General features: G+C 37.5%; 1 protein-coding gene across 4 annotated transcripts in view; it reads right to left on the reverse strand.

Annotated features, from left to right (window-relative positions):
- Window positions 1–5,056: 5,056 nt before the first annotated feature.
- Window positions 5,057–12,406, reverse strand: part of FIG4 (FIG4 phosphoinositide 5-phosphatase) — a 50,529-nt gene continuing 43,179 nt past the window's right edge. For 2 of the 4 annotated variants that reach the window (XM_040057644.2, XM_040057643.2), the window contains 2 exons: window positions 11,156–11,245; window positions 5,057–5,601 (listed from right to left, as the gene is read on the reverse strand). In XM_040057644.2, the coding sequence (XP_039913578.1) occupies window positions 5,424–5,601; window positions 11,156–11,245 (268 nt within the window). In that variant the 3' untranslated portion in view covers window positions 5,057–5,423. Of the gene's footprint in view, window positions 5,602–6,216; window positions 6,307–8,478; window positions 8,564–10,433; window positions 10,528–11,155; window positions 11,246–12,406 lie in introns of those variants that run through there. The other 2 variants (XM_040057645.2, XM_040057647.2) reach the window with 2 other exon arrangements.

Here is a 12,406-nt window from a genome sequence, read left to right on the forward strand (position 1 = left end):
CTGGCGTCCAACCCTCTCTTTTCACCCAGACGGCTCCAACTCTTCCCTTATTTGCCCTTTGCCTTTCCCCTTGCCTCACTGAGATGCATTTCAGCTCTTGCTCACCCCTGGGATTAAGTCCACTGTAAAGGACTGTGATTTATGTGGAAAGAAGAGAGACCAGAAGGAAAAATACCTAAAAACCTCCCTTAGGACTTACTGTAGAAAGGTTATCAGAGCTTCTGGGGAATAGGATTTTCCACTGGGTAACTTGTCTAACTCTTCCTTAAAATCCTGCCTCTCTTAGGAGAGGTTTTACTGAGTGGTCCCCCTCTTGCTAAGACGGGAGTTCATGAGCCTACAAAATACCCTTGCAAGCTGTGGAGGAGAAAAATAAGAAAATCCCTCAAAATATAGTGTAGAACCTTAAACCCAGCATCAGGTTTCATAGCTTAGATTTGTGAGCATCTGAGTCAATTGCCCAATAGTCTGATCTGGGGAAAACCCAGGAAGAGGGTGGCACACGGTATTTAATTTTATTATGGGAGTTCTGGCCTGTGGAGAATGTCTCCATGCAAAGTTTAAGTTTGATTGAGAGTCAAAATCTTACCACTTCCTTTAGTTTCTCCTTTTATTTTCTCCTCTTTACATAATCCACATTGTATTTCCAGAGAAGTAGGTGGAAAATCAAACAAGAAAAGTTACATTGTCTCATTGATGGCAACTCGGAATACATCAGCAATAAAACAAGCAGGACAGTGTATTAGAACTAGAGTTTTGCTTCAAGAAGTGAAAATTCCAAAGGAGTTGGATGGATATAGTGAGAAAATGACAACTTGTAGCACAGTTACATGTGAGAAATAGGATTCTGAACCACAGATGCTGAAAAAAATCAAACACACTGCCAAAAAAATTGGAAGAGAAAGAAGGGAAATAAACAAAAGATAACACCTATGAAAAAAAAAAAAAAAAGGATCCGAGCTGTCAGAGAATACAAAGTAACAGACCTATTTTAAGGCCACATCTAAATCTCTCTGGAAATGGGAGGTGGCTATTGTAATGACTGAAAACCACACTGGGCTTTAGTGCTGGCAGCACGGCTTACCTAGAACAGGGAAATGCAAATGGAGCATCAGAGAAGGTTCATATCATGCTGTTGGCTGTCCTGCCTTGATTATACTATCTCTCTATGCTACAAAGATTAATGTATTTTTTAAAAAAAGGAATGTAGATGATCTAGTTAAACCTTGGGTCATGCAAAGAGCATGTCTTTCTGGAGGAGCAATACACAATAACACTAAACATTGTTTTTCATGCCTTTTCTCAGCACTCTCTTGCTTGGTTCCAGTGGACAGAACAGCAGTTGCAATGTTTTTTTTGTAGCAGGTAGATTTAAGGACTCCGGAAGGGGACTGCTGGTTATCAATATTTGCAAGGGTTGTAATTTCAAAGTATGATTTTTTATCATTAATATTTTGCAACTTTATGCACTAGTTTCACATTATTTCTAAATCACCACCAAAAGCAAAAACTTTAATTAGGTTTTTAAATATATACAAGACATAGGGAGGCATTTGGAAGCCAAGCACATTGTATTTTTCCCTATCAGCCTCTAGGCAATCACTTGGATTGAAACTATGCCAGCAAACAGAACACTCCTGTGTACATACCTTAGTTTTACCCTCAGTGAACTGGACCTGTTCATGTAATTACTGATGGGGTGAAACTCCTATGGAGAATGAAATGATCTCCTGAGTGAAGCTGGTATTTCCTCTGACTGTGAAACATGACCATTTGACAGGGTATATGCTTTGGAGTTTATACAAGTGAAGGCTGGCCCGAGTCTGTGAAACCCAAGAGAACCTTCCTGGATGATGCAGAAAAATCTCAGAAAGTCAGTAACAAAACAAAGAGCTGCTACAAGTGTCACCCCAGAATTATACACAGCTCTTTCGCTCCTTCCCCCGGCAGCTGTGTGAACATTGAAAGGTCCTATTTCAGCACCAGAGATGAGTCCCTCTGGAAAATGAGAGGAAGAGAACAAAAAGTCAGTGGGTTTTGCAACTGGACACAAGACTCACAAGGAGGGGAAACTACCAATGAAAATTGTGGAAAAGTACTGCTCCCAAGTCACAGCATAAAGCTGAAGCTGTTGGACTGGCATCAAAATCCATTGGCACAGAAATTAACAAATCAGTTCTAATTCGCTATCTGTGCTTCCTGATTCAACAGGAAAAGAACCTGCAGTCATTCTCTTCCAGGTGCACATTTTGGGATTGTATTGCAACGTAACCTTTAAAAACACACTGAAACAAACAAAACATATTTTGGAGGAAAAATCAACATATTTCTCAAGTATTTCTTTTGTCCATATGTGTGGGAGAAAGGAATACAGGTGACCTCACCCCTGATAAGTAACAGCTGTGTTAATTACCCAATACAGCCTTGCTCCTAGACTCACAGCTGTAGCCAATAAGGAGGAGTGAGATAAGACAGGGAGTAAGCTGGGAAGAGAAGGATTGTTATGGAGGAGGAACCTTGAGGAGCACGAAGAAGAGTAAATAATCATGAAGCAGGCTCTTGGGGAGAGAGAATCACTGCTGCAAGGTCAGTCTGGGTCTGCAGTTAGAGCCTGTTGTTGGAACCTGCAGTCACAGTCTAGCTAGGTAAAAGCCTGCATTCAGAGCCTGCAAACTGATATGCGCAGTCATAGTTCAGCAGGAAATAACCAGCAGTCAGAGCTTGCAAGGGAAACCTACAGTAGGAGCTTGCTGCAGCCAGAGCCAGTGAATGGAGTTAAGATGACTAAGCTGTGAAGAGGAATAAACCCGGACCCTTTTTATGCCGTGTTTAACAAGAAGTCTGTGCCTTGGCTCATTTTTACCCTCTAATAAGAAGGCTGCTGCAACACATATGGTTTAAAGTTAAAGGTTTTTATTAGCATTGAAGAGTGAAAAAGAGCACCATGTTACTCTTCAGAGCCAACACAGCCCACTCTTTTCATGTTTATTTTACACATTTTTCCCTCTGCTTCTGAAAGGGAAATACATGCATCTATTGAGAGCTTCTAACACTCTTGAGAACTGAACCTTATTATCACAAGAATGGAATAAAGTAGGTAGATGCAGAGGCAGCACCTCGGGAATCCTTCATCCAGCTGAACTTGTTAGATGGGTGATTGTGTGTATTTCTATTTTAAATAATTATTTATGTGCATTAGGCAGCAGGTCCACTCAGACTGTTGAGTTTATTCAGGGTTAAGCTGGGAGTCTTGCTTTGTACATAGGCCTTTTTTTTTCTTTAAACAAGCTTATTGAAAGTTGACATTGGCACCCTGAAGCATTCTGAACAGCTGCTAAGAGTATGCTGATGGCAGATCACACAAGGCATCAAGTGTTATTCAGCTCTCAGAATTGTAAACCAATCTCCTTTAATCCTCTTCTTTGAGGATTTGTCTGAATTGCTGAGGTCTGAACATATTTTCTCCTAGAGCTGTAAAATGATTACTATCCTGAAATTTTGCAACAATATCATTGGTTGCTGAAAAGGGAGTTTCATCTTTTGAGTTATCTGTGGGTAAGTGGTACTCTTTCAAGGGTAACTTATGAATTACCAATATCTATCCACAACAACAGTAAGGTCTGTGATAGTCTAGAAACCATTCCTTGCAATAGTTTAAGTGCAGTAAGGAAAGTGTGCATTTGTCTCGTTAAGACACGACTCCAGCTCTACATTTTTTTCAAAGCAAGCATTTATTCCTTCTAATTATTTTCATATTGGGCAAAAGAATTCAGTCTAAGTTTATTTTTTTCAGAGGAAACAAACATTGACAATTGCAATCAAGTATTATCTGAAGTGACAATTCATTCTTGCATCTCCTAAAACACAATCATTTGGCACAAAAGAGAATGGACAAAATGCTTTGGTAGCTCAAGGTAGGTACCATGTTCTCATTGACTGCATGCAAGTCCTTTCCTGAGACACACAAACTTGTATCACAAGAAGCCTTTTTTCCCTTTACCCACTGCATCTTTTCTTATATTGAATTACTGACAGAGGTGCAACTTACTGCATAAAATAGTCAAAGATATGCAAACATGTTTGCAGCAAGAAGCCACAAATCTACAGTAGGTGCCTGAAAATCAATTTCCTGTGGATACAAAAATGTTCTCTACATCTGTTACATGCAGTTGGCTACATCCCTAAAACAGTTATTCTGCTATTCCAGAAAATTCTGAAACGTGGTCTGTACATGCTTGTGGAACAAGATGTTTTGTCAAGAATGCTGCTGATACTGTCAGTATTATTCAGGGGAAAGGACTACAAAGTGTTGGGAATTTCAGATTGCAATTGCAAATAGTAGGCTTCCTCCCTTCCTTTATTTTTTTTTTAATTGAAAAATATTTTACTCGCTTTAAGTCCAAAAGAGCCTATTTAGATAACTACTGCCTCTTTACTTCTTACCCAGCACAGGACATCATGTTCATTCTTGCCTAACCCGCCTGCTGCTTCCTCTTGCATGATCACCCCAGCTAATCCAGTCACTTACCAACACCACTTTCCCCGGAGGCTCTAGGCTTGAACCTGAAGGCATCCCACAGGAGTACAAACAACACGGGTGGGAAGAGTATGCTTCAAAAGTATGCCTGTCATCCAGAAAAATGACTGGAGGGTTTGGCACTCTCTAGGTGTCCAAACCCAGTAACATGAAGAGTCTTCCCTCATTTGCAGATGCAGTCATTATGGGGTTTTCCTCAGACTCCTACTAGAAACCTGTGATAATTAGTCACAAGCCATCTTCACCCTGCAGCATGCAGCACAGATTCTGTAGCTACCAGAACCAGTGAGAATGATTTGACACATATTAGAGTTACAAAGTTTATTAGTGTTGATGCAAATCTTGATTTTGACATAAGTCACATATTTTTCACTTTTGCTTAAGAAAGCAGAAAATTGGAAGCAGTCATTCTAGCACTCACTTTGCTAAAAACCTCAAGAAATATCAGAAAATATTCTGCTGTAAAAGAATATTGTTTTCTGTCATGGAAGAAAGAGGAAGAAGACCATTCTCTTCTGATTCTTCTGTACAAATCTCTTCTGTTTTATTAGCAAACATAACAATGTAAGAAATTTAAAGATGCCGTATCTTCTTTGCCATAAACCGCTACATACTCTCTAGTGACTCTGGGTGCTCTGATTATTCACTTAGTCTCTTAGGATATGCTTTCAGCTAAAAATATTTTAAATAACCTTTTAAATCAGATATTAAACCACCTTTCCCCCCAAAAGCACAATACAATAAAGGGGTAACAATAAAGAATAATAAATACAAAAGTTAGTAATAAATTCATTACTGCAAAAGAACAAAAAGTAGATTTCATTTCTAAAAATTATTTTTGTGACTTATCAGCACAGTAGATTTGGCAGGAGCATCCAGCTTGGATTTACATGTATCTGTTTCGAATGTACTCTCTGTACATGAGGAAGTCATCTCTTCCCAGGGGCTGCATGTTTCCTCTTCCAGCCTGAATGTGTGCATGGAAAATCTCTATTGATTTCCTATCAGCTCTTGGAGGCTGGACTTCATAAATATTGTCTTGAGAAAAGGAGGAGATGGGTATTCTGGAAAAAACCAAACATGCAGAATATTTAGATCTTTAGGTAAAAATTTTCCACTGAGAGAGAGGAGTATTTATTTTCCTTGAAATATACAGGAAAGTCAATGAGAGGGCAAGTTCCCAGTAGATAATTCATTTACCTAGATTTTTATCACTATTGCAGACCTGCTAAGACCTGGCTTTCCAAGTAGGGTAATTAGGTAAGTTGTCATTAATCCCATTACAGAATACCTTCTCACTTCCCTTTGCCCTGCCCTCATTTCTTCATCCTTCCTCAGATCTGCTATGGTCAGTAAGTACCCCAGCTAAAGTAGATCTGTGCCATGCATTTATAGCAGATAAAAGAAAGACTTCATTGAGCTATCCACTTAGGAGCAATTATAGCAAGTGATTATACTCTGAGCTAACACAGAGAAAGGATTAATTAGGTACGAAATTTCCATCTTATTATCAGGAAACAGACAATTTATTATAAGCAACAGCACTCAGATATTTTATGAAAATATTTCTTACATCTTCTTCATTTAACAAATACCATATTTGAATCCTAATGTACACCTATTTTTGAGGTCAAAACTTCCCAGGTAAGAAAGTAAAGTGGCAACTTACTGTCAAAGCTCACTATTTCATAAAGCAAACACCAACCAGCCCAAATGCAACGAAGACTCAGATCATTGCCATATTCTACGGAAGCCACACTACCTATGTGCTTTTCAGGAGAAAAGAAGTTATTTTTATGTGTAGAATCTCCTTTTTTGAAGGTAAAAAAAAAAAAAAAAAAACAACAAAACAAGTAAGAACTGGAACACTTAAAGGGAAAGCCCTTCTATAAATAAAATGCCCTATTAAACTCCTACTTGCATTGTGGGCACAAATTAATGTTTGACCCTGTTTCTAAATGAGGATTTCCATTAAAACTGCTAAAAACTCTTGCTCCATCATTTTGTGGCCTTTTATTTTAGTAAAATATATTGTATTTTGGATGTTTCATCATGTGACCATTCATTAGTCTTAAAAAATTACTACAGCATGTCATGTAGGATATACTAATGTGCCTAATATTGCACTACAACTGGAATATGGTATATAAAACAAAAAGGTTTCCAGATTAAAGTAATAGTTTTCAGTTTTATATTTCAACTTTGCATAGCCATACATTCATTTGATTACTCTTTGCCTGGAATGATAGAATTATTTATACAAGTATACTATTAAGCTTGAGACAATAAAATCACTGGTCTTCCACAGAGTTTGGCTGCATACTCTAAAACTTTTTTTTTTTTTTCCCCCCTCAACAATGTGATAGTTTCTTCTCATTATCACTTCTAGTTTATTTAAGGTGCGTGTTTTCAGAACCGGTAAAAAACATTAGCCTAGATGCTTTAAAAGTAGATTGCTTTTCAAAGTATCCGTAGTTTCTGCAGTACTTATTTAACCAGTGTAAAGCATCCAAGCCAAGACTCTAGCAATGGGATTTGACACTAGCACACTGTACTAACTTACCAATGTCACTTTATAACAACAAAAGATGTCACTTACTCAAATATAACTGGTCTGTCTAGTCCACTAGCAAGTGGACAATTAAGTAAAAAAGCAAAACAGAGCCATAACATTAAATTGATGCCTTCTCTGTTTATTGTTTGATTGCTAAAGATATGACATTTCTGAAGCACTAATGACTCAAAAATCCTTTCCTTAGGTACGATGGAAGCTGGGCAGTGAAGTGCATTTCATTTTGAGCATTTAATAACTGAATCTCAATTTTGCTCCTACTTGCATCAACATGATAAAAATATATTGAAAGAACCGCATGTTCATGCATGCCAACTTTGATTAATAACCCTGTATTAAGCTGTAACTATTTGTAGAGTGCTTGTATTATCCAGTCATTTAATTAAAAGTCATTTCTCTAACATATTAATGTAAAAATCTATTCTACTTTATAAGTTTAATATCTTACAATAGTCATGAAGGAGAGCACATTATTTATGACTTGGCTATCAGGTTTCCCTAGAGACCTGTAGCTTTATGGCCTCCCAGTGAAAATTACATAGATAGGAACATAAACTTGATGTCATGAAGGACGGCACCCTTGACACGCAATTTTCAATTATTTTCATCCCACTTGTGAGCAGGTTTCCTGGTGTTACGGTTTCACCCAGAGCACCATTGTCTCTACAGTAAGAGATACAGTTAAAACCTTCATTTATAATGAGGTGTTCCATACTTGCAAGGTAAAAAGTGAATGGTGATGTGGATTAGCTCTCAGACACATAGCAGTCACCAGAAAGCCACCCCATTTGTTTCAACACTGATTAGTTCTCCTCAAGTCTCTGAAGTGTATCTATTGTACCTTTTCACCATGTTCGAATGCTAAGCAAATATCCACGAAGATGATGAGATGGCTAGAGTACCTCCCCTACGAAGACAGGCTGACAGAGTTGGGGTTGTTCACCAGAGAGACAAGGAGGCTCCAGGGAGGCCTTATAGCACTTTCCAGCACTTAAAGGGGGCTGCAAGAGAGCTGCAGAGGGACTTTTTTCAAGGGCATGAAGTGATGGGACAAGGGGGCATGGCTTTAAAGTGAAAGAAGACAGGTTTAATTTAGGCAGTAGGTGGAAATCCTTCACTGTGAGGGCAAGGGAACAGATCACCCAGAGAAGCTGTGGATGCCCCATCCCTGGGAGTGTTCCAGGCCAGGCTGGGTGGGGCTGTGATCAACCTTGTCTGGTATAAAGTGTCCCTGCCCCTGGTAGGGACTGGATGGTCTTTAAGCGTCCTTCCAACCCAAAGCATTCTATGACTTGATCTGAAGCGCAGGCACTGAAGACAGCTTGGACCCAGATGTATGCACCAGCCACACTTTGGTATAAGGATGTTTAAACGTGCCCAGACTCTTCTTTTGTGCTACAGGGGATCAAAACGCTCAATTCCCTTCTCAGGAGGGAATAAAGTTTCTTGTACTCCTAGATAAATGTATGAAGTACATTTGAAACGGTTTTGAGAGTGTAGTTTTACAACACTATTATTTATATAATACCAAAATTAATATTAGGAAATTAGGAACAGGTGCACTGTGTCAGCCAACAATAATTACACTACAGTACTTAGAATCTCTCCTCATACACATTATAATAGATTGTGCTAAAAGTAGCCCAGCTCCGTTTAGCTCTAAGTAAAATTACATAATTTTTTCCTTCATGGAATTTATAAGAATAAAAAGAAGAATTACAATATCCTTCCACATTCTCCACTCAAGTTCTGTATTATTTCACGGCATCACTTTTGTTCCTGTTCAAGTTCGTTTTTTTAATTTCTAGTCCATACCTACAGTTTCTAAATTTAAACCAGAACCTTCCTTCACTATTTATACAATTCATATTTGAATTAATAAATATCACTGCATCAACATTATAAAAATAATAAATAAAATCCAATAATATTAAGAATTATAATTATAAATAATAATAATAAAAAAATAATAAAAAGCCTTTTGTAGTGGCTTCATGTATTTGCTTAAAATGGTCAAGTGTTTAAACTTGTGAAATGTGGGGTGATTAAAAAAGAGAAGTGTGGAAAAGACTAACCTAAGCCTAAATTATATCTCCTGGCTGATAAGAAACCAAAGTTTTAGACTGAGTACTTCATTTTACTAGGAAAAGTACTAGGGTTTGATTGCACTTCTATTACATATGAATCAACCACTGGATAGTTAAATTTGTCAGGTTTTTTTTCAATTTAAAAGGCATCTAACATCAAATTAATAAAAGTTAGTATAATTTTTCCATTTCTTCAAGAGCTGCTTGAGAAACAAGTGCAAGCTGTGCCTCAGCCGCTGTTACTGAAAACTCTCCCTCTCTTCCTAATCTTGAGTACACTTTTGTTTATTCTATTTTATCTCTAAAAAGTTAGTATTCTCCAAGGAAATTCCTGATTCAGAGCAGCAATTCATACTCAGTAAGAGAAAGAGTTGTTCAACTTGTTTCAGAGTTGAACAACATGCCTCTTAAGAATGGCTACATTTATGACTTTAACTAAAAGAACAATCTGTTATCATCCAAACAATATTTAAACATTTAAAAAAGTTAAAGAACAAAACCACAAAGAAAATGTTTAAGCTGCCCAGAGATATATTGTAATAAAAAAAAGAAATTACCAACTCTAAGATAGCCTGTTTCCTCTCTGATCTTCACAGAGGAGCATGCTTGTTAGAGCTGGCAAGGAGAGATGATCTATGTGACTTTGAGAGGAGGAGTGAGAGGAGGCAGAGATTTGTGTGTGCCCTGTAACTTTTACACTTCTACTATTCAGAAACACATTGGAAATTGGGAAAAGAGAAAAATTAACATCTGACTATCCCAAAGCCACCAGAATTCTGTGTAGAGACTCTCTTTCATGTATTCGTTTTACAGTAGCTCAGCATTGGGGGAAAAAAATTACGTTTAAAGGGGTAAAAAAAGGAATGATTATCTCCTAGACTGTCTTACATGCTGGGAGATTTTACAATTACAATAAAGAAATTGCCTTCATTCACAGCAAAAATATTATTCTTCTTACAAAATATTTTCTTAATAAACATGTTCATTTAAAAACATTCACACTTGCTCCCTTTTATTGAAAAACAAGTTTTACAGTTTGCCAATCTAATTTACTACTTTAATACCCATTAGGCATGTTTTATTATAGAACTACAGGCTCATTTACCTACAAATGTGGTATCATCACTTCAAATGTAGCTAATACCAAGTGACTAAACACTGCTTTTAGACAGCATTGTCTCATACACAGCGTTACATCTGTTTCATGTCATTCTTTCTCAGCCCAACTGAGACTCACCCAGTGTCTCTCCCTACTTAGGTACAAACGCTGTGTTCAAGGTTTCCTCACTTCACCTGGACAAGAGGCAGCGCAGGAAACAAAGTCGAGGCTTCTGTAAATCAATGGATTGCAGAAAAGCTCGTGCAGCTCTAGGAAATGGCCATGCTGTTGGATAAAGGATCATGTACCCCAGTGACAGAAGTAAATAAAATTCTGCCTTGCCTTGGTGACACTTTAAGCTGCCTACAGTACAGGAAGATGTCAACTGGGAAGGTATTACTTGATCATCTAAATTGTAAGACCTGGTTCAATATTAGTAAGACATTTGGATAATAGCATGACCCTTTTTCTTTTAGTACATTAGTACTAAGAAGATTGAAATGCAACTTTGAATGTTTTTTTAGTGAAGAACATACAAGAAGAAATTGCCCTCTAAACTCGGTAGACTCAGCACTTTCTGTTAATTCATGATTGCTAAGACCTTTGAATAGAAACCCCTTGATATTACAAAAACTAAAAACCAAAACAAAAAACAAGACTCCCCAAAAGAATACAAACAAAACCCAAATCCTCCAAATACCCAAACCCTCAAAAAACCAGTTTTTGCAGTTCCTCTTATGCAGTAAAGAAAATGGAAGTGTGACTCTCAAGCAATTTAACATCAAATTTACCTGATCACTTTTCATATCTAATGACAGAAGCAAAATCAGGCTAAACGGAAAAAGAAAAAGAATACTTACAAATTTATGACCTTATCCAAGGGGTGTTTTGAACAAAATTGTTGGCTGCCCTTGTCTTGTTTATGCTGACTCTGTCCCAGCTGAACAAACCTGTGAAAAGCAGTAGATCAAAGAATAAATCAAAGGAATAAAAGAACTATCGCCCCCAAAACCATCAAACAAAAGAAAACGACACTAAGAAATCAGATTTTCCGTCATGCTATGTAGGTCACTGATCATGATGTACTCCTCTGGTGAACAAGAGAGATTGTCAAAAATTCATAGAGGGTGCATGAACTCAGAATCTCCTTTGAAAAAAGAATTGCTTATCAATTGGTGTCACCTAGTATGTCATGGGAAGAAACAGGCAGCCCTCTACGGTCAACTTCCTATGTTTTTCTCAAAGCAATCAGTCAGAGGAATAGCCAACGGAAAAATCAGTAAAAGACACAAAGTCTCCTAAGTTTCAGATTTAAATCAGTCCTCTGCTGAATTCAATCTTCTGAAGCACTGCTAGTCCAGATCACTTATTTACAAGCACAACCTTTTGGGACAATTTCTCCATCACCAAATATTTGCTGGAAGACACTACCAATGCAAAATACTATCACGGCTTTTTTTTCCTGGCAATGAAGTGGAACAAAATCTTCTGAAAAGTAGTTTTTCACTAATCTTAGTCACTCAGAATAGAAGGGAAAGTCAGACGGTTTCAAATGTAAATATATGCAGCTATCTTGCACTCAGTTTGTTCACTCTCCAACACATCTGTGCCACTGAAGAGACAAGTAAATGTCAGTTGTGATTTACTAGTTTAATTTTCTGAGGCAGAGGGTTTTTCTTAACAGTGAGCTTCCATTTAGCTGAAGAAGTCTTACTGGTCTACTTAGGAATATTTACTACATTTTAACAAGCAACTATTACCAGTGCAAAAACAATTGCATGAAAGAATGTACCGAAATCAAATGAACAATGTGTTCCTAAACAATTTATTGCAGCTTTTCTTTCTGCTCCATCCAGAGTCTGTACTGTAGAAACAAAAGCCTCTGAGACAAGCAACATCGCTTTGACTGTTAAAGGAATAAATACTTATATTTCTAAATAAGAGAATTTTAAGTGGAAATCAAGATAATTAAGATCTTCTAGTGCAGGAGCCTGCAACCAACTTAAAAATCCAACGGCAAAACAATTAATTGCTTCAAATTGTTCAATATTTTGGAAGTAACAAGACCTAAATGCATACAAGCAAGTTTCCCGATGTCAGGAAGATACCAC

Source organism: Hirundo rustica, chromosome 3 (assembly GCF_015227805.2).
Source record: "Hirundo rustica isolate bHirRus1 chromosome 3, bHirRus1.pri.v3, whole genome shotgun sequence".
Lineage (NCBI taxonomy): Eukaryota > Metazoa > Chordata > Aves > Passeriformes > Hirundinidae > Hirundo > Hirundo rustica.